The sequence below is a fragment of the Camelus ferus genome, chromosome 6 (genome assembly GCF_009834535.1).
Source record: "Camelus ferus isolate YT-003-E chromosome 6, BCGSAC_Cfer_1.0, whole genome shotgun sequence".
NCBI classification, from domain to species: Eukaryota; Metazoa; Chordata; class Mammalia; order Artiodactyla; family Camelidae; genus Camelus; species Camelus ferus.
Window position 1 is genome coordinate 19,947,539 of NC_045701.1, and position 22,779 is coordinate 19,970,317.

The window sequence follows — 22,779 nt, forward strand, 5'->3', positions numbered from 1 at the left end:
ATTTAGATACTCATTTTTAATGAAATAATTTCAATGTTTATCAAATACGTCTAATTAATAATAGTCTGAGATAATTTCCCAGACTCAAGCTCCCTCTCCTTACAGGTTGTGGTATGTGTCAGATGACAGTCCTTGCTCAAGATACAGTATCTTAACCTGTACATTCCTGTATTTCTTTGTCTAGATGTAAACATCATCAGCCTACTGACTTGGTTGTGAAAAATCTGAAGAAGTTATTCACGTATTGTGAAGATGTCTACTTATATTACAAGCTGGCATATGAACACAAATTTTGTGACGTTGTAAATGTGCTTCTGAAGGACCCTCAGACAGGTTGCTGTCTAAAGGATATGCTAGCAGGTTAGATGGATTCAGCTGACATGAATGGTTACTCCCAAGGATACACAAACTGTGTTATTTTGCACTGTAATCAGGTACTGACAGGTGATTGTGACCAGAGAAGAGTAACGCATTGGGGATCTTTGATGTGTGATTGTAAAACCCCAGGAATGACCGTAGCAGTCCTTCGTGAATAGTGGGTAAAGAATGAGAAAATTTCCATAAAGAAATTCCCATTTAAAAATGATGTTCATCTATACCATTTTATATAGATATTGGTATTAAGCTCAAAAGCTCCAGCTTCCTCAGGATAGAGCCTGCTTTAGGAAATGATAACAATATTTAGTAAAGAATACCTGTGCCTGCAGATTCCAGTTTCAAAGGAATTTAATATTATTTACACAGTTAAGGAACAGATGATACATTTCCATTTGTTAGAAACTGATCTCTATAGTAAAATAGATTTTTTAATTCAGTGTATGTCATTATTACTGCTAAGGGAATCTTAGCCCTTTTCTGCCTAAAACAATCTGTATTGGCTGTAATTATTGCTGTGTAGTCACTGCTTTCTGTTAATTCCTCAAATCATTTAGATGGTCCTATCTTCCACTTGGCGGTCTACAGAGCTTTGATTGATGCTCCTAGTTCCTAGATAAGAGAAATTTGAAATATTTTTTGCTCTGTCCCCACTTTTGAGTCTGTGATGGTTTCAAAAAGACTCCAACCACAGATATGGTTAAACTGCTTAAGAGAAAATATATAGTAGAGAAGAATCACCCAGTCCATGCTTACAGCCATAACCTGAGTTATAAGCTCAATTACTCCAAATAAATAATAGTTCTTCTAGGTACTTAATTAGGCCTTAGTATCTAAACAACCAAATTTCCCCCAAATAAATAAGAGAAAGGCAGCTCTATGCCTTTGTTGCTCTAGGGTGACACTATTAAGAACCTGACAGATCATTTCTGTTTTAAAGCTACATCCACTCATCAAGTACTTATTAAGCTTTGTAAGTACAGAGAGAACTCTAGTCCCAAGAGCTTTTGTTCTATACTCTCCAAAAATATCTCTTGGGAGGTAACACAAAATTTAAGTCCTCACAATAGTGACTTTATTAAATTAGTTGCTTTATAAAACATTGCAGATGTCATAATTGTTAACATAACAATTTACCAAACTGTAGTTAACTGGTGCAGTTTGCTGAGCATGTTTTATAAAGGAAAGGAAATGCCAAAACCCTGTTAAAGTTGTTCCATTGCAGCCTAGGAGAACAAAGGAGATTTGTTTCTCAGACACTTAAATCAGGCAAGTAGAACAGGTAAAGAGCTTCCCTCCCCCATCTGAAGCACTCCATCAGCAGAATAGTCTGATAAATAGAAACTAGACAGTCTGTGCATTCAAGAGATTCCACAACTTGCAATGCAATAATGGAAAGGTTTACCTTCTTCAGCTTCGAAGTTGGAGGGTTTTGGTCATTTAATTTTTAAGTATCAAACTAGTGCTTTTCAGCTTTTCAGCCGCCGTATCTTCACTCTGAGATAAGCAGTCTTCTTCACAATGTATTTTTAACATCCTCACGCTCAATTTTAAGACAAAGCAATTTTAATACTAGGTGCACACCACACGCCCTTGCTGCAGACTGCTTTTCTTGACAAGTTATGAAGTAGTTCAAGGAGGTATGGTTAAGGCTGTATTACTGAAATGGTGCTGGTAAATACTACACAATTTTTTTTGTCATGTTGCAACCTTTGTTTCCAATTTAGTGACTGCTGCTATGGAATCAGATAGCAACAATGACACCATTATTAGGCTTGTTTTTTGTTTTTTTTTTAACTATGATTTAGTAGCAACAGAGGTTCCCAATTTTAACCCCTTGGCAGCAAGATCCAAGTTCCCTCATTCGCACATTAGCACCTAAGTGTCGAGGGGTTAAATAACCAGCACAAAAGATACTGCACTTCTGATTGTAGCATTTGGCAGAACTGAAAGAAAAGGAAGTTGTGCTACATGTTGAAGGGATTGTGGGCAACAGAAAGAAGACACCGGGAGAAGATAAAATGTCACATGAAGTCTTCATAGTCTTGTACATATCCTCCATCATAACCACCATAATCTGCCAGATCGTCTTTCATGGTGGCCTTTAATCCCCCTCCAGGAACTACACCTTTCTTCTTCTTTTTGGCTTTGCTTTGCTGAAGATAAAACAAGAGTTAATTCATGAGACTTATCTACCATGGGCATCTTATTTGGTATAGCAACCCTCACCAAGACACCAAAGCTTCTGGTCCCAGAAAAACCTTAGCTCTCTAGAGGGGAATTTCCCCAAAGCTAACTCAGGGCAACTTCTACTATTAATTCAGGGAAGAACATGAACATGTTCATAAACAAAAGGACGGTAATGGCACTCACACGGCTGTCCTAGTCCAATATAAATGGTACTGGTGAATTACTTGACTTCTGTCCAGTTTCTTAGGTCAGACTCCTACTACGCTTGTTGAGAATATTATGCCTACACCTTAATCCTCGTGTAATACACATTTCCCACACAGCTTGCTCTTACCTTTTCTTGCTTCTGTTTTTCACTGCAAAGCACAGTCAATGAATTGGTAATCTTTTTCAAGTCATCTATTTCCACTAAGAAGGAAAAAAAACTAATTTTTAAGCATTCTGGGGAATACATAAAAGCAAAATATACATTTTTCCAGTGTTATGAGAAATCTAGTTTGTCCAACATTAATTTCAATAACTTTGAAAAGGCTTTCTCTTGTTTAACATAACATGGTAGAGACTCATTCATTTCTATGGCTAGGCTTGCTAATGAGAACTGTTTAAAGTAAAATGGCAAACTCAGCAACAAAAATTTAACTTTATAATGACCTGTAATCACCTAGACACCACTGCTCAACCACAGAGAAACTGGAAGTGTCTTTATAGCTCACAATGCTCCCTTTTTCCTTATCCAGTCTAAACACGCAGAGAATAACCATCATGAGTTATGGAAATAACACATCCTTGATGCTCAGTGAGGACTGTGTGAATGAACATGGAATGACAATTCTTAAACCTCCCCATCCCTTGGGGTCTCCATTTTAGCACAGGAACGAGAATAAAAATCGTAGGTATCTCAGAAATCTACGTGCCCTACCAGGAAACGAAGCCTGTTTAGTGGACAACACATAAAAATACAAAGCTGGAAACAGATATGAATGAGATTTTAGCTACCAAAAAAAGCACTCAGTTTTGGTTAAAGAGCACCTTCAAGAAAAGGAAAAATAGCATATGGAAAATAAAATACCAACTATGTATATCACTGATCAAATCAGAACCCCTAGTTTAGCAATAATTTCTCAAAGAAAAACCCAATTTAAAATTCATTGTGTAGAATTTTTTTCCCTCAATCTTAAAAACAGTAAATACTAGCAAAACCAACCCCTTCCACCTTAATGCTATGCCACCCCTGGTTGTCACTCTCACATACCCTGCTCCTGAAATGTATGACTCTTCTCAGGGCATGAAACTAAACCCACGGACTCAGAATGGGTGCCGAGCAACTTGCACCTCGTCACAGGCTTCCTTGTTTATAAAATGAACAGACACTCGCTGTGGTCTCACTCAGCTCTAAAATTCTGTATGCTCAGAAATCATTTTCCCCCTAAAATACTTCCCTAGTCTCTTTCAATACATAATTAGATAAAGGAAGAAGTTGGTGTTTTATTAGCTGTTGTGCCAACAAACACAGATGTCTCTTTGGGAAGCCGTTGTAAAAAAACATTTAGAAGGCAGCCTCAAAAACCAAAAACAAACCCAGGACATATTTCACAGAACTAGAACAAATCATAATAAAATTTATACATTAAAAAAAAAAACAAAAACAAAACCACTCAAACTCACTGTATATTTGCACAACAACACTCCCAAGATAACTGCTAAAAAGCAAATCCTAAATATATTCTAGCACCCCCTGCCCCGCCCCAAGTCAATCTCCATCCTCATGTGTATGACATGCCCTTACTAAAAGCCATCCACAGGGGCAAAAGATTAGAATTACTTACATGAAATACACACATCTCGAACTAAGGCTTCCAAAAAACTGGCATAGTATAGTGACTTTTCATATTGTGTAATTTTATCTTTTAGTAACTTTCCAAACTCTGTGAAGTCATCTCTTGAAGATGGGTTCATAGCATCTATTCCATAAACTGTATTATTAACACCTGTAGGAGAAAGGGAACACTGAAAACATCAGTAAGATTTTTTTTAAATTTATAAACCAATTAGCTATCTGAATAACCCTGTTATTTCATTTTAAAGCAGAGGTTCTTGATCTGGATCCACTGAAATACTTGGACAAAAATTCAAGTGATCGGTACATAACTGCTGTATCATAGCTTATTTCAGTATTTTGATACTTATTTCAATATAACAAGTTTCCTCCGTAAGCAAAATCCTGTGTATTTTATGTATTTAAGAAGGGGCCCAAAGACTTCCCAGACTGCCAAAGGAGTCCCTGGTGCAAAAGGGATGCTCTTAAAGCATTTGTCCAAGAACAGTCCACAGTAAAGCTGAGACAGAAGAATCAAAGTAAATAAAGATGGTTCCTGTGAAAGTTTCCAGCTAACTAACTCCAGAAGCTAAGCACAGATAAACCATGTGTTAAACCCCCCAGGGGTAAACCATGTATTAAATCCCAATAGAAAACTTTATCTGACCTAAAAGGATTCTAGGCTGCGACACTGTGCTTCCATATACTCCTAAATAGTCAAGTAAATCAGTTGTTAACAGTATTATTAATTCAGTGTTTTAGTATGAGAAACACAACATTAAAACCCTACTAACCAGGAAGCAGGGGAGGTGGTGTGAGGTATAGCTCAGTAGCAGAGTGCATGCTTAGCACTCATGAGGTTCTAGGTTCAATCCCTACTACCTCCATAAAAATAATAAGTAAATAAACCTAATTAACCCCCCAAAAATCCTATTAACCAAATGATGACTGTACGAATATATGTTTTTGCCTTTTAAGTGTAACTGGTGTCCTATCTTAGAATTTATGGGTACCACATAAGTCTTTCTCTTTAATAAACACATGGGTGGCTTCTACCATCCTATGAAGACAGGATAATGGCCAAGTGCCCTCTTTAATGAGGTAAGTGCAGTTAGGACAATGCCAAGCCCATGCCAGTTCACCAGTGACTCTTCAGACTCCAGAGACCCACCCACGAAAGATAAGGTCACATTTCCAATGGAAAAGAGAATGGACGGTCACTACAGTCAGCCTGCCTGATCCATTTTAAAGAAGAGGAAGTGGGGAGAATCAAGATAACTAGGTCTTTCTTGGCTCTAGGTTTCATTTCAAAGTTATTTAACTGTTTCAACAAGACACTCTATTCTGAAAAGTACTCAGGAAGTAATAACAACAAACTTGGTTAAATGAAGTGAGAGTTTTTAAACTATTTCTCTGACCATGTTTCTCACTTTACTCCCTGTGCCATGTTAACTCTCCCCCTGGAACACTATGAACTTAACCACTTACAGAATCCTGAACATATCTTTTATCTCATGTACTGAGCACAGCTGCAGGCATGGCATACAGAAATGGAAGCCCTCTAAAGACAGGACATAGTGAAGGCTAAGAAGAGGTACCAAAAGAAATGACACTGAGCACATGAAGGCACAACCAAAGCTGAATGCCCCATGGGACCAGCATGCTACTGTCTTAAGTCCTGCCCAGACTTCAGACCACAAGACACGGTACACTCAGTTCAATATTGAAATCTCAAAGCTATAGACTTCACATTTCACCCAAATTTCACCCAGCTGATAAATATACTTATTTGGGTCCAATGACTTTTTATGTTAATAATCTTTTATATGATACTCAAAATGTAATTATCAAAAAGCTGAACATCTCACTCTACCTTAAGTAATGAAATCTCAAATATAAAGATATTAAAAACTGCTTTCTAATATCTAGATTAGCCAGTATCAGATTTCTTCAAAGAAGATGTTTTTTGAATTTTCATAACCCTTAAGACTTTTTCACAATATTTACTTGGAACTTCAATACCACACTGTAATCACAACCCCACTTACCAAAAGTTTCCTTTGCTAATTCAAGGTCTGACTCCTCCTGTAACTTTTTTAGCCGCAGTTTATCTGCTAACTGTTCTTCCGGTGTTAGCACTTTAGGTTCTTCAGGTTCTTCTAACTAAAATCAGACAGAAAGTTTTATTTTTTTATTTTATTATTATTTTTTAACATTTTTTATTGATTTATAATCATTTTACAATGTTGTGTCAAATTCCAGTGTAGAGCACAATTTTTCAGTTATACATGAACATATATATATTCATTGTCACAAAAAGGACTGGGACTGTAATGGGCCCAGTATATTTCTGTGTGGTATGAACTTTTTTTCTAAATACACGTAATTATAAATAATAAGCAAACACTTAGAAAGTATTTACTGTATTTCAAGCATTCTTCTAAACACTTTAGATATTCATATCCCAATTTTACAGGAAAAAAACCTGAGGCGTGAAGCAACCTGCCCATGGTATCAGGTTAACATAGACGATAATGGGACAGAGTTGAGATTTGAAAGCTGGGTTTAATTTATGGTAATTTTTTTAAATTAAGGAAATGAGATTGTAGATAAAGTAAAATGGCACTTTCATACACTTTGGCTAAGACTGTGTATTAAAACCACCTTTCTAGGGTAACTTGGTAGTATGCATCAAGTCTTGAAATAGTCCTATATGCTTTAATCAAATAATTCCACTTCTACATATTCATCTTAAGAAACCAAAGATCTGTACAAATATTTAACCAAAAGGATGTCAAATGGAATATTACTCATAATATCAAATAAATTTAGAGACAACCTAATTGCTCTGTAACAAAATGGTTAAATACAGTATGGCACGAGCCATATGACAGTGCAGACATAAAAAAAATGTTTTTTGTGGGGAGGGAGGGTGTAGCCTAGTGGCAGAGTGCCTGCCTAGCATGCACAAGGTCCTGGGTTCAATCCTCAGCACCTCCACTAAAATAAGTAAAATAAAAAACTTTTTTAAAAACATGTTTTCTCCCAAAGAATTGGAAAAACATTTCCCCCTTATTTATCTTATTCGTATTATATTTTAGTATTATAAAAATAACACATTATACTGTTCACATACAAAGGAAAAATTGTCACGTATTTCCCAACCCCACTTCTCTGAGATGACAGTTAACAGTTTAATGTATATCATTTTTATATCCTGATATAATTTTCTACAACAAATATGTATTACTTTTACTATGAGGGAATATATTTGATAATATTTATCAAAGTGGGAAAATGGTGAAGGGAATTTGTGCCATTCATGGTTATCCATGCCTGTGCAATTTGAAGATTTTGATTCAGAAGTCCACTTCTGAAATAGATCACATTTCTCACGGAGAAGATGAAATGAGAAAGATCATGCAGTTATGAAGTCTCAGACACTTTTTACAAAGAAAAAAGGAAACTGTCTCAACTGTCTTAGACCTGAACATCATTACGTATTTCCTGCAAACAAAACTGAATATGTCTTTTATTTTTTTAACTGGAAATGTCTTAACTCAACAGTTGGCCTAAGATAAAATTAGTTCACTCAAAGTAAAGTTTCTTTATGTTGGAGACTAATATCAAGATACAACAAAGTAAGTGGTAATTCTAACCTCAATGACCAAGAAAGATCCAATCAATACAACTTCTTAGACTGAGCTGAAGGATCCATTGCTTGTTGTGATCATGTAAACACATATGCAGATATTTTTAGATATACAAATACAAATTATTAAAAAGCATCTAAAATGTTCCTGACTAGGGGGAAATATACACTCTCACCCATGGCTGGCCAATGCAAACTGATACAACCCAATCAGGAGGGCAATTTGGTAATATTTATCAAGACTACAAATGTGATTTGTCCTTTGACCCAGCAATCTCACATTTGGAAATTTATCCCTACAAATATGGCCACATCCATTACAAATGATACACACATATGGTTATTCATGGAAGCACTGTTTATCAATGAAAGGACTGAAGGAAAAACTCCATTCATCAACAGAAGATTGGTGAGATAAATTACGGTACATCAAGGATGGAATATCATACAGCTATTTTTTAAAATATGAGGACAAATAAACAAGAAACTAATGAAAATGCTTTCTTACGGGGGTGATAGCAAACATGGTAGAGAAAAGAGGGATGGATGTTTGAAACTTTTCTGAGTATACCATTTAATTCCATTCTTGTAGTTGTGTTTTCTGAATATATTTCATATTTAAAAGTTAAGTGAAAAGAAACCTTAAAATTGGAAACAAACGGAAATAAATGACTCTAAAATATGTATCAAAATAGATAAAATGACACAGGAAAAACGACTTTAGAACCCAGGACAAAATTATACATCCTCAGTAGGATATACTCTAAGTGCCCCAAGAACAGCAAGGAAATGCTAAACCTCACTCAGCAGCTGTACATTGTTCGTAGTACTGGTATTGTAGAAAAGCCAATAAACAATTATGTTAACATTATTAGAAACCAGGACTTTCAGAAGAGAAAATATCAAAATAAACTAATGATTATGTACGATTCATCAATGAAAAGGGATCTCGATGGCAAGGCCACTCCTATAATACTGAATACGACTGGCACCTAGATTTGGCCTCTAAATATCATTTCACACTAAAAGGATCCCTAGTAACTGATTCCAGGCTAAGAGATTTTACCAGGTGAGCTAGCACTTACTGTGCCATAACACAAGGAACCTTTCAAAGATTAAAAGCATTCTGTCAAAAGGATGAAGATGGAAAGCAACTCAGAGGGACTCCTACTGTCCAAAGTTGGGACAATTTAAGCATCAAAAACACAAAAAAAAACTTGTATCTGAAAGAGTTTATAAAACTCTTTAAAAAAATCTTAGAAGTCCATAAATTTACTCAAAATGAAAAAAAAAAAACCCTACAAACCCCTCATTTTTCACCACTTGAAGTTATTACACCCCCTCCTTACTCTGAAAATTGGTAACTAAAAGAATGAAGCTTTTACTCTGCCTTTCTAGTATTGACCATATCCAAAGTAACCAAACAGCAAAAGCAGCAGCAGCAGCAGCAGCAGCAGCAGCAGCACCAGCCTATAAAAAAAAATTTTTTTTTAAAGGAAGTGATAGAATGAGAAAAATCACCATTCTCCAATCCCTAAAGAAAGAATTAGGCAATGATCATCAGTGATACTAAAACTACTGGGTGAGAAGTTGACATGAAACTGCGTAACCTGTAAGGGGAAACATGTTATTTTACAACAGAAGTACCAGGCTGTCACCAACTTAACCCCGTGATCAATTTTAGCATCACTAACAATGGGACAGACATTACATGACTCCTGATGTGACATGATGCAATACGAAGCATGCAGCATTACCTTTAAAGTATTCCAACCAAAAATATTTAATTTGAATTCAATCAAAATTTTAGACTTTGCTGCCAAGGTACAGAAAACTCCAACTATAAGGAAGCAATAAGACAAATCCAGAAGGTGGGATGTTCTTACAAGACAACTGCCCTACTCTCTTCAATAAATCAACGTCATTTTAGAGAAAAACACTCTAGGATACATTAATAACCAAGTGCAATGTGAGGTCCTTGTCTGAACAAACCATATGTAAAACACACTTTGGGACAATTAAAGAAGTGCATACAAACTGAGTATTAGAGGATCTTAAAAAATTACTGTTCATTACATTAGGTATGTAATCATGTGAGAAATATCCTTGCTTTTTCAGAGATGCATACTGAAGTATTTAAAGGTAAAATGCGTAACATTTGTTATTTACTTGATTATATTTTAGCCAAAAAAGAACATATGAATCAAGTATGACAAAATATTAACAACTGTTAAATTTAGGTGATGTGCATGATTGTGCATGATTGTATCTATTATGCTATTTTCTCCTTTAGGCTTGAAATTTTTCTTAATGAAATGTCAAGAAAAATTAAAAAGCTCTCTATGATCTATGGAAAGATCTCTATGATAAATAAAGCAAGGTAAAAATTATTTTTAAAAAAGGGAGGAATATGACTATACAGTTGTATCTAAATATATAAAGTCACCTCAGAGACATAAGAAGCCAGTATTTACTAATGGGATAGAGGGAGAGAAACAAGACAAATTAGTAGAGTTGGGAGTACTTCTTAATATTGTTTTGATTTTTAAATCATGTAAATGTGTTTTCTATTCAAAAACAAGTAAATTAATATAGTATTTCTGATCTTGCTCCAAATCAGTAACAAAAACATTTATATAATACATGGCAGAGAAATGGACACATCTTGTATGTCACTCAATAGGTACACTACAAATCACAACTAGAGAGAGCTGCAGGCACTGCCAAAAATCACTGACTAGGGTCACAACACAATCATGATTGTTCCCAAGTGTTTGTGGAAACTTAGAAGACATTCTAATACATAAAGCTTTTAAGTCTGGTTTCTGCAAAAACCACAAATTGTTTGTTCTGGGATCACCTTATCTGATGGTGTCCATTTACAGTCTTTACAAAGCCCTTCAAATGGTTAGGTATTATCTGCTGCCTGCTAAGATACTGCACCACTGCTAACGTGAGGAGTCCATGTTTTAGAAAATGAATAGTACTTACCCTTTTTTTAATTTCTTCTTGCCTTTTCTTCTGTTGCCGTTCTTTCTCTTTTATCTTCTCTGCTATTTTTTTCTTTTCTGAAATTTTTACTTCTGAAAGAAATGTTTTAATCACAGTTATCTTGACTATTTTCCAATTTATGGATGAGACAGACCTGATACTTATACTTCAAGAGACCAAATCTCTCCCAGCTCCAATTTCATATGATGATTTCCTGGCAAATATGAGGAAAGTTCTGGGATTCTTCCTTTCTCCTCTCTAATCTGACTCCTAAGACTCAAACAACTCCCTTCATATTTCCCCACAGTCCTTTAGGCAGGACTTAGATCATTTAACAGTGATGCCACATCCTCTACTCCCTCCTCTAACAAAAGCACTCAAACAGAAAAGTGCGAGCTATGTAATCTGATTATGTTTTGAGGAGAGAGAAGAGATGAAGGGAGAAGAGAATGAAGTGGGAATGGAAGGATATTTGGTTACTGAAAATACTGAAATTTTCAATTTTGTAAGCATTTGTTATTTGTCTTAACATAAGCAAGCAGATGTTCACTAAGATATAAAACCAAAAGTGGAGCAACTCCAGTGGCTCACCTGGTTTTACTTCTGCTTCCTCTTTTTTTTCATCATCATCATCATCCCAGTTATCCTAAAGAAAAAGACTGCCGTTACATTACATTCTTACATGGTTACTTTTCCATGTGATCTTTATTATCAGCTTGTCTAACTCCATAGAAATAAGCTTGTTGGTATTTTTTTGGTGTTGCATTAACCTTATAAATTAATTTTGGGAGAACTGACATCTTATAATGTTGAACTGCCTTAGGCAAGAAAAAGGGCTGTCTTTCCATCTGTTCAAGCCTACTTCTGTATATTTCAAGGAATGTTTTAAAGTTTCTCTCTTAGAAGTTTTGCACATTTCTCTCTAGGTTTATTCCTAAGTATTTCATCTTCTCTGTTGCTATTTTAGTTTTTTTTTTTCTTTTAGGTCCTCTAACTGGTTATTTGTGCATAGAAAAGCTACTGATTTTTGTATATTAATTTTATATCCTGCTACCTTACTGAATTCACTTATTACTTAAATTAGTTTTATCATTGATTCTCTAGGGTTTTCCAGGTATATTGCCATATCATCTGCAAACAAGAGATAGCTTTATTTCTTTTTTACCAATTCATGCACCTCCACAATTGACTTCTCTTATCTAAATGCCCTGGTGAAACCTCTAGTACAGTGTGAACAAACAGTGGCAGAGATAAAGGCATCCTTGCCTTGTTCTTCTCTTAATGGAAATGCCTCTAGTGTTTCTCCATAAAGTGCTATGTTATGCATCCCACCACATTTATGCAGTAAAATTTATCAGTCTTTTATTGCCTCTGGATTCCAAGTCAGTTAGAAAATCTTTTCTTAAAGCAAGGAATTTTCTTCTAGAACATGTATTCTTTCAGTGTTTTTTTCATTTAGATCTCTGATCCACTGGAATTTTTTCTCTTGTAAAGTATGGATCTAATTTTAATGTTTTTTCCAAATGGTTACTCAGTTGTCACAGCACCATCTATTAAAAAGCTCACCCTCTCAATATTTTATAATAATTATAAGTGGAGTATAATCTTTAAAAATTGTGAATCACTATGTTGTACACCTGAAACATATAATACTGTAAATCAATTACACCCCAATTTTTAAAAAAAGTCTGTCTTTGTCCCTTGATTTACCATACACTAAATTTTCACAGGTACTTGGTATATTTCTTTTTTTTTTAATTGAGTAATAGTCAGTTTACAATGTTGTGTCAATTTCCAGTGTAGAGCACAATTTTTCAGTTATACATGAACATACATATATTCATTGTCACATTCTTTTCCGCTGTGAGCTACCACAAGATCCTGTATATATTTCCCTGTGCTATACTGTATAATCTTGTTTATGTATTCCACCTATGCCTGTCAATATCTACAAATTTCGAACTCCCAGTCTGTCCCTTCCCACCCCCCTCCCCCTTGGCAACCACAAGTTTGTATTCTATGTCTATGAGTCTGTTTCTGTTTTGTATTTATGTTTTTTTTTTTTAAAGATTCCACATATGAGTGATCTCATATGGTATTTTTCTTTCTCTTTCTGGCTTACTTCACTTAGAATGACCTTTTCCAGGAACATCTATGTTGCTGCAAATGGCATTATGCTGTCATTTTTATGGCTGAATAGTATTCCATTGTATAAATACACCACCTCTTCTTTATCCAGTCATCTGTCAATGGACATTTAGGCTGTTTTCATGTCTTGGCTATTGTAAATAGTGCTGCTATGAATACTGGGGTGCAGGTGTCTTTCTGAAGTAGGGTTCCTTCTGGATATATGCCCAGGAGCAGGATTACTGGGTCATATGGTAAGTCAATTCCTAGTCTTTTGAGGACTCTCCATACTGTTTTCCACAGTGGCTGCACGATACTTGGTATATTTCTGCTTTCTATTCTATCCCACTGATCTACTGTCTCTTCACATACCAGGGCCATACTGTTTTAATTACAGGCTTTATAGTATGCTTTTATGTAAGCTAGTGCTAGTCCCCCCCTGTAGGCTTTCAGGTTTTCTAGTGTTTTCCTGGCCATTCTTGCATGTTTGTTTTCCATATGAACTTTTATATCAACTTGTCTAACTCCACAAAAAAGCTTCTCCATTAACAAAACACAGGACAACCAAGCCAAAACTAATAACCTCTCTTAAATAATCCACTGTTATATTAAATGAAAATTTGAGAGGGCTTTATACTTCTTACTTTCCCAAATGTAAAAGCAACCAACATTTTAGCCAATAGTTTGATTATTTCAAGCAATATTCCATACAACACAACCCTGGTTAAGGAATTAAATTATGCAGGGCACTTTAAGGTAGATCTATACTTTGTCTCTTCTATGCCTGACAGTCACTGAGCTAAATAATAAACCACTATCAAACAATTTTTAAAGGCTCCACAGAATTGAGAAGGTTTAAATTTAACAGAGAAAGAAACAGCCCCGTGTTTAATTAACCAGGGCTTTAATCTATAGGTAGCCCGAGCATTGTCTCAGCAACCCCCAGGCACAACTATGACACGCTGTTTGAAGCTGAGCCACAGGATGACAAATGCAAAGCAGGAGGCCCTGACGCTACTGGAAGAGACAGAGGCTGACTAATATGCCATAACTATGACACCAAGCTTCTGGCTTTATAACAAGACAGATCATAAAATCTGAATCAGTCTAGGTTTATAAATTAACCAAGGCGCGATTCTTAATAAAAATCTGCAAATCCAAAGGAAAAAAAAAACCTGATTAAGGCTACTACAGGGTCTGCAAGCAGAGTGGGGAGAACTTGGTATAAAAGTGAAAATATTTTTATAATTACCTTACCTTTGCAATTTAACCCACAGTTCAGTTAACAGATTGAAAGCAAAGCAGCTAGTCACTGGACACCTAAGATACTAGAGTTAGAAATTAGAGAGCAGATGTTTGCATTACCCCACTGGTTTGCTTAAGTGCTTGTATCATTACACCATAGTACAAAAGAACCAGAGAACTAAAAATAAAAGTTAACTACCAGGAGTTTGGGGGTTCTTGTTGTAATCTTCACAGAATATAGGAAAGCCGGGTCTGTGGGTGATATGCTGCTTAGGCAGTGCTTCAGATAGAAGGACCATGTGCTTACTTCCAGCAGATGTTTATCTGTAACTCTCTACCAATAGCAGTGATGATAATAATAACAATAGATAGCATTTACTAAGTACTTACTTTGCACCAAGCACTGTGCAAAGAACTTTACATGTAGTAACACAGTTAACCCTCACTTAAGTCCTGTAAGGTGGTGTTATCCCCATTTTACCTATAAGGACACTAAGGCCCAAAGATAGCCATCCCACAAATCTCAGTGAAAAATAATGAAGGAACCTATTTTGAACAAGCCAAAGTTCCTTTAAAGCATCATATTAAACATGACTTCTTACCTTAGTCCTGAAGTATAAAATAAATGTCTGGGAACTAGGTACCTCCAAACCAACAGTCATTCTTTTAATTAGTTCTGGAATGAGCTTCCTTAGAATTGCAGGGAATCTCATCAAAGAGGAGGGTTATAGCACATACTAAGATCTGCCCAGCTACAACTATGTCAGTTACTTATCTCAAATTGCCTATGATGGATTTTTACTAATTTTAGGAAAGGAGTCTGGTATGAGGAGGTCAAGAGGGGAGAAGTATGGCTGAAAATGTGCTCTATCTCAATAACTCCAACATAAACAGACACAATAGAGTGGTATTTTTGTTCATTGCTGACGTTCCTCAGTTCCCTTTATCAGGAAAACATCACCCCACACATATCACTGCTCCTTCAGTATCTCATTCACACCAACTCTACCCCATCCCTGGTTTCCCTATCAAAGCATAAACCTTATCCCAGATAGTCGTTAATTAAAGTGTCCCATCAGTGCAGCCATAAGGCTACCTAGAATTCCACCACAGGATAGTTGGAACAGTCATTCCTATCAACAAGTCCTGGAAATAACTATGGCATCTGCTCCTCAGTTCATAAAAGCATCACAAAAGGCAAGCCTTGTTTGTCGCCCTCATCCCAGAGTGCTTCAAACAAGTCTGCCCTGAAGTTAGTCCCATACTGGGGACAAGTCCCTGAAGAAGGCAGCATAGTGATGTCAGCAAAAAGAGACTGGTCAGTCTTCCAAATAGATGTAATCCCCAAAACAGAAGGCCAGGTAGCTTTCCCCAGGAACTTAAAAGAGTTTCTGCTTCCTTACTTGTAAAATTTGCAGGTGCCCCAAAAGTAAATGTAAAGTAAAATGTCTAAATCTGCCCAATTTTCCATAAACATCAGGAATTTGTAAATGTTGACAATAAGTTGAGAAAATGCAAGAAAGGTTCCTACAGAAACACCTCAAATTAACAGTTAAAATAGGGAGTATGTCTATAATTTAGTAAGCCCTAACCGGTTATCTGGTTCAAGAGACTACCTATCAATATCCAACTGAATATTTACCCAATTATTTTTGGTAGCCAATAAATCTTCCAGCTATAATAACCAAATTATCTTCAAAAGTACCAACCAGACTGCTCTCCTAAAATGGCTAGCTTCCTTAGAAGAGAGGCTGTTTATAAACTACTCGCTTATCTATTCTTGTTCTACAGATATACACCCAGCACCATTTGAGCCACTTCTCTGAAAGAGATGGCTGCTTTTCAAGTTTAAAACCAGCTTCCCTGTATAGCACAGGGAACTATATTCAATATCTTGTAGTAACTTATGTTGAAAGAGAATATGAAAACGAATACATGTATGTTCCTATATGAGTGAAGTGCTGTACACCAGAAACTGACACAACATTGTAAACTGACTATACTTCAATAAAATATATATATATAAAAAACCAGCTTCCCAAATGAATACCACTAAGAATTGAAAACAAAACAGAAAAGCTTAAACCTTGCTTTCTTTTTATTTCTAATAATGCAGCCAATAGTTGGCTAATCTGTCATTTTTATAAAATACAACTCCAGAATGTCGCAAGCAATGAGAGAACACATTTAGGCCTGAAAATGCTTTCCAACTTACGCAAGATATATTTATAGATTGTCAAACAGAAGTAGCTTCAAATGAGCAGTAAAATTCTGTCCCATAGCAATATGTTAACTAACATATATTTTTTCCCCCTTCTAAAGTAGTTTGGTTTAGATAAAGCATAGTCTCTTGCAGGAAAAGAGCCTTTTATTGGTGTTCTGTAAGCTGTACTGACCTGCTCTGAGAGGCCTCAGAACTCTGTAATGAGCTCCTGCCATGGCTATACCTCCCAGCAAAGTTTAGTTTTTAAAAGAAGCCCAAATGTTCTTCTCAGAACTATGCTGGTCTCTGGAAGCCAAGGTAGCAGCCTCAAAAAATTCTACTTCGTTTATTTCAATTCACTAAGCTTTTTTAAATTGAAGATAATCAGTTTACAATATTGTCAATTTGTGGTGTACAGAATAATGGTTCAGTCAAACATATACATTTATTTTTCATATTCTTCTTCACTATAGGTTACTACAAGATATTGAATATAGTTCCCTGTGCTATACAGAAGAAACTTGTTTATCTATTTTATATATAGTAGTTTGTGTCTGTGAACAATTCACTCAGTTTTTAACATTCGACTGTGGCTCAGCACTCAGCTGAATTCCATCTCAATGCCTACCTGTATCATATTTAGAACTGTTATCAATCAATTCTACTTTAAATTCCTGGCTAAGCTAGATCAAGAACAAAACAATGAACACTGAACAAGTGGCTTCTTTATTTTCATTGGTCCAGCATGACAAGTACATTAGGTAAATATTATTCAATAACAAACATGCTTCCTAACTAAAAACTTAGTTTATAAAAATTGTCAGTGTACTGAAATGATATAATTGGTATTTTCAAGATAATCTGGTTGGGGGAGGAGAGCAGTATGTGGGGATATAGAAAGAATAAGATTGTGGGTTTATTAAACTTTTCTTTCTACCTCTGTATATGGTAGGAATTTTTCATAAGAAGTTACACACACCTCAAGATACCCATTTCCTGGCAAAATGCCCACCTTCTGAAAATTTCCCAATAATCTCCCATGTCTCTGAAATATAGATTCCCTATTTCAGAGTGTCATTTCCATGCTTGAAAATCTCCTCACTCTGATAGATTTAAATTATTAACCATGACAGGATCCTAACAGTTGAATGAGTAGGATAAAGCAGGCAGTTTTCAACTAAGTCAGTTCTCTAGGTTCTTTTAAAGAAATTCTGTAATTACTTTATAAGAAGAAAATGCCTGAGATGCCTGATCACAGCCAACAGTTTTCTCAAAGAAAACTCTACACTTTCTGAATAAACCTAGCTTCTAATCTTTTTACTGAAATGATGGGAGACTAGTAAAACTGAGTAAAAGCTGTATTATTCCCACCTGTGGTGGGTGGGTACTCACTGCCTTCTGAATCAACACTGCCTTCTCAATCACTGCCCACACATCATTCTAGCCACAGGGAAGGAGTCCAGAGATATATGCCAAGCAAACAATTCCCACTGCCTCTGCATAACATCAAGATAGTAAGAAAAGGAAAATAAAGCCAATGTAGCAGGGAAGTATGCTCCCTAGTTCTCCCTAGTTCTTTTTAACTGGGAAGAAGTATGTAGACTTCTACCCCCATGAACATTAACAATTCTACAGTTTCACTTAAATCCACCTCTGCACTTTCAGATGGCTATTTGAAAAGTCAAGGGCAGTAAAATGCTATAATGTCTACTGAAAGACAGTAAATTATTGGAGCAGGTTACTGTTACAAAGACCTCAGTTTTGCTTTCCTTTCTCAGGACATTACAAATGACATTAAACCTATATTCCTGAAGGTTAAACATTATTAGATGCTGACATAAACTGAAGAACTTACTGTTTCTACATACCTTACTTTTGAAGATTTTTTTAAAATTCACATACTGTATTATGTAAGAACAATGATTATTCAACCTCATTTAAATTAAGCCTTGTTTGCATCTCCTTGCCAAAGGATTAAGTGCTAAAACATTAGAATTCAGAAATTTGATATTACAGGTACACCTCGCTTTTTGAAAATTCACTTTATGCCATTCGCTTTTACAAAAAGACCTACATTAGTACCTTTTTGTTAACTGAAAGAAACCCAAAGAGGATTTTAGCTTTTATGACAAATGAAAATAGCATTCAGCATTTGTTTTGTAGCAAGCCATTACAGAGGCAGTGCCCAGTCCAAACAGTAACAGTGGCAAAGCCAAGCTCCTTCCCCAGGACCTACACTCAGCATCAAGCTGCCATAACTTTGAAGCTACGTCTGTGAGCATCTGTGCTTTATCTTGATTTACTTTGTGCATTCCTTAGCAAGATGTGTCCTAAAGGAACTGCTTCTTCTCTTTATGCCATTTCAGCTCTGGAAAAGTTTCATAGGAACGCTCTACTTTCGGATAGCGGGGAAAACCTGTACTATCATTCAAGGGGACAAATGTCAACTCTAGATTGGTAACCTCTGAGAAAGCAAACATTTTCTTGAAAACGACGGTCATTCCATTCAAAACAAAAAAATTCATGGTAAACAGCCACTGTGGAGAGAACTTACTCCTACTAAGCTTAGGAAACCACAAAATGTGGCACAAAAATAACCCCCAGCTACAAGATCTAAAGAGCCTAAGCATATGTTCCATTAGCCAGAAAAACTGATGTGATAGAATTAACATTTACTAAGTGCCTACCAAGTACCAGGTAAATCTGCTTTATGCTTGATATACTCTCTCACTATCTCATTGATAATATTGATATATTATCTCAAAATGCAAAATGATCTCCTGAGGTAGCTTCTGTAAGGACAAAATTGGGAAACAAACAAAAATGTTTAAACTGGCACATGACCACAAATACAGACAATGTCAAGGCAACAAAATAGACCTACATCTGTCTGAGTCCAAAGCCCAGGAATCAAACTACTCCACAGATAACTTTTGAGAATTTGGAGAAACTCAACAGAAATAAACCAACATTTCAACTCAAAAATAAAATGGACAAGTTTAGCTTTCTAATCCAAGATCAACTTCAAAGTTTATATATAAGAAATAAGCCATCTGTATAAACGAAAGAAATTCTGCACTGAAAGTGTGACTGGACAAAATGACCACTATGGTCCCTTTCAACATGTAAATCTCCAAACTTAGTTCCAAGTGGTCAGAATTATATTTATCAGTATTGACACCATTTAGATCCACTTATCTCAGGCAGGCTACTACTTCATAATATCATTCCAGACACTCCATTCAAACTTCATTTTCTGGTTAATTCTTTCCTGATCTCTCTAATTGTTTCTTCTCATTTGCTAACTTATTCTCAATTTTCGTAACAGATGTCTTAACTCCTACATCCACTATGCATAGAAAAAAGGAAAGAACAAATCTGAACTAAAGGCTCAAAACAGAAAATCTGCTACAATGTAGGGAAGTAACTAATATCTTGCAATGAGGCTGATAACACAATCCATTCCCATGTCTATACTACCTGTAAATGAAGTATCTAAGTATCTTCACAATATTATTACTCATTTATTAACCCCAACGTGCACAAAGTTCACATCATTCTAGAACGTCAGGCTGTTCAATGAATTGGATATCCACCTCATCAGACTCAGGAGAAAAGGGTAAAATCCAAACAAAAGCAGTTATTAATATTAAGTTCATGATGATTATCTAGCTTAAATTTTTTTCAAGCCAAGGAGAAGAATTTGTAGGGTTGTCAGCATAAGCTGAAGGGCAGAAGTTCACTAAATGAATCAAAACCATAAAAAAAATTTTCCAACTCATACAAAACTTTATCTGCACAAATATAAAAAGATTTTGAGAACTTTGTTAATAAGAGTCAACATTTTGCGCTTGCGACTTTTGTAGCTACTTAAACAAACGAAGCAGTCATAATGTCATCTGAAGCCATATGATTAGCCCCAGAAGTTTTCAAAAACAAACGACGACGGTAAATCAATCGGGTTCAAATCTATCTAAAAGGCATAGAAAAAACAAAAACAAAAACAAAAATCACACTGGATCCTTAGTCTTCTCCAACCACCAAATTTTCAATATTTCCTTACGCGTTTCTGTGTAGATGGATAATAACCCGCTCTGTCAACTCTCCATTTTTCAGGTCGCCGTGTGGACTACCCAGGTTCTGACCACTAACTGCTGGCTATCTCAGTACTCAGTTCATGCTTTTACCACAGGGTGGGAGAAGGGAGGCTAAAAGTTGTTTCACTTTACTGTTTCTATTTGTCTTGCGTGGAGGAAAAAAGGTGGCTGAAATTAAACCACAATATTTCACTCATCTAACAGCTCGAACAAACCCTACAAATGGGCCTTTAGAGATAATGGCCCTGAGGAGACGTGAGCTCGAAAAGGCAGATGGGTTGCAAGGCTTTCCATATGGGGCTTTCCATGGGGCTCCATCTTCAACTTCCCAGCCTCATCCCTGCGAGCAGCTCGGGACCGCGAAGTGTGCACGTGGGCCGGGCCGGCTGCTGCTGTCACCTCCCGTCGCCAGTTGGCGGGTGGGATCCAGGCCGGGGCGCGGACCTTCAAAGAAGGGCTAGGGCCGGGGCCGTCACCCTTGCCAAGGAAGTCCGAGAGACCACGCTGCCCGCGTCCGGCCCATATGGCCAGCGAGCGGAGGGAACAGGGCACCGCCGGGCCCTACGCTCGCGCCTGTACCCACGGCCCGCAGGCCCGGGCGGAGCCCCTGGGCCCAGACTCCGTCGGCCCGCCCTTTGGCGGGCAACCCGGCCCGCGACGGCGCCAGCCGGCTCCCGCGCTGCCCAGAGCCCCGGCCCGCACCCACCTTGACGTCCTCGTCCTCGTCCTCGCCTTCCCAGCGGTCCCCGCTGGCGGTGCCACCGCCCCCGACCTTCCGCACCGGGTCTTCCACGGAGAACGTGTCCGCGTCTACGGAAGAGAGCAAGCCGCATTAATGCCTGCCTGGGCGGGGGCCAGCGCCAGCCCAGGCCCTGCCCCCGGAACTTCTCCTCACCCCAGGAGTCGGAGTCCCCCGCCGCCGCCGCCGCCGCCGCCGCCGCCGCCGCCATCTCGCGCCGGTGTGAGCGTGTGTGAGGGGAGAGAGAGCGAGGAGTTACCGCGGCGGAGGTGAGTCACTCGATCTGCTCTCGTTAGCCCGCGCAGGGCAGGCTGGGACCGTGGCTGACTGAACGCCCGGATCCAGGCCCCGCCCCTCTGGCAGCGGCGGCCGCGACGCGCGCACGGGCCGGAAGGGGGCGTGGAATAAGGTGGGAGAGGCGGAGCCTCCAGTGCCCCACCACGCGGGGAGGTCCTAGGGGCTAGTGGGTGGAGGTAGAGGTAGCGGCTAGGAGACGGCCACCCTACCCTGGGCCTGCAGAGGACGTGTAAGTGCAGGAAAGTTAGCAGGGCGGTCCCTTGCCTGGCGCTCGGCTAACGCCTGTCCTCGACACTCTTGTTCTGCCAACCTCAGCCCGTCCCTGATCTGTGGGGTGCGCCCTCCCTCTGGTCAGCATGGATCGCCACCCGTGGCTGCTGGCTGATACCAAGGAGACCCCCAGCCTCTCCACGCGGCACACAGAAGTGGGCTCTGCACGCCACGCCTGCCTGTGGGGGCGGTGGACTGGCCTCCCCGACCCCGGGAGGGCCCAGTCGCGTGCTCGGCCAGGCAGGATCCTCTGGAAGCCTGGGTGCGCAGGGCGCCCGGGAAGGAGCGAGTAGAGAGGGCCGAGTTCCTGGTAGCCTTCCCAGCCAGGGTGCTCAGAGTCAACTCCTGGCACGTTTGCTTCGAATTAGTCAGGAAGGGATCGGAGAAAGCCCCAGTGTTCAAGGCTTTTCCCTTCCTGTGAGCCTCTTGAAGCCAATACATGATACATTCTTTCGCAGAATTATTTCGGAAGTTGGTCTGCGCTAAGCTTAAACTCTAGCTTTGTCCTCAAGGAGCGCACAATCAAGTAGCAAAAATACACATGTAAACAAATCTCGGCGCAGTGCGATGACTGCAACAAAAAGAAGCATTGTGAGGTTAAATGTAAAATGGTAACATTAATGGCGGGCAAAGGGGAGAGCAGTAGGATGCGTGAAAGGCTTCCTGAGGGTAAACGCTGAGGAGATGAGTTTTACAGACCAAGTGAAATTTGCTCCAGTGTTTTTCCCGTAGAAAGAATCGTGTGGTCCCTCATCTGACTGAATGGCGCGATCAGAG

The 22,779-nt window shown here is 38.1% G+C and overlaps 2 protein-coding genes across 4 annotated transcripts in view; one reads left to right on the forward strand and one right to left on the reverse strand.

Annotated features, from left to right (window-relative positions):
* LOC102503712 (SPG11 vesicle trafficking associated, spatacsin) overlaps positions 1–1,475 on the forward strand; it is a 76,384-nt gene extending 74,909 nt beyond the window's left edge. For 2 of the 3 annotated variants that reach the window (XM_032481322.1, XM_032481324.1), the window contains one exon: positions 185–1,475. In XM_032481322.1, coding sequence (XP_032337213.1) covers positions 185–365 — 181 coding nt within the window. In that variant the 3' untranslated portion in view covers positions 366–1,475. The remainder of the gene's footprint in view (positions 1–184) is intronic. The other variant, XM_032481323.1, reaches the window with a different exon arrangement.
* Positions 1,457–21,764, reverse strand: EIF3J (eukaryotic translation initiation factor 3 subunit J). The gene is made up of 8 exons (XM_032481325.1): positions 21,592–21,764; positions 21,403–21,506; positions 11,616–11,670; positions 11,025–11,116; positions 6,430–6,544; positions 4,392–4,553; positions 2,900–2,973; positions 1,457–2,531 (listed from the first exon to the last, which is right to left on the reverse strand). The coding sequence occupies exons 1-8, from the start codon at positions 21,644–21,646 to the stop codon at positions 2,400–2,402; spliced, it is 789 nt and encodes a 262-aa protein (XP_032337216.1). The 5' UTR covers positions 21,647–21,764; the 3' UTR covers positions 1,457–2,399.
* Positions 21,765–22,779: the final 1,015 nt, after the last annotated feature.

Coding starts and splice junctions, on each gene's coding strand:
- EIF3J (XM_032481325.1), bottom strand. CDS start 21,646: ATGGCGGCGGCGGCGGCGGCGGCGGCGGCGGCGGCGGGGGACTCCGAC. Junction 6,545..11,024: donor AAGAAGAAATTAAAAAAAGG/GTAAGTACTATT, acceptor GTCTGATTTTAG/TTAGAAGAACCTGAAGAACC. Junction 4,554..6,429: donor ATTAGCAAAGGAAACTTTTG/GTAAGTGGGGTT, acceptor TTTCTCCTACAG/GTGTTAATAATACAGTTTAT.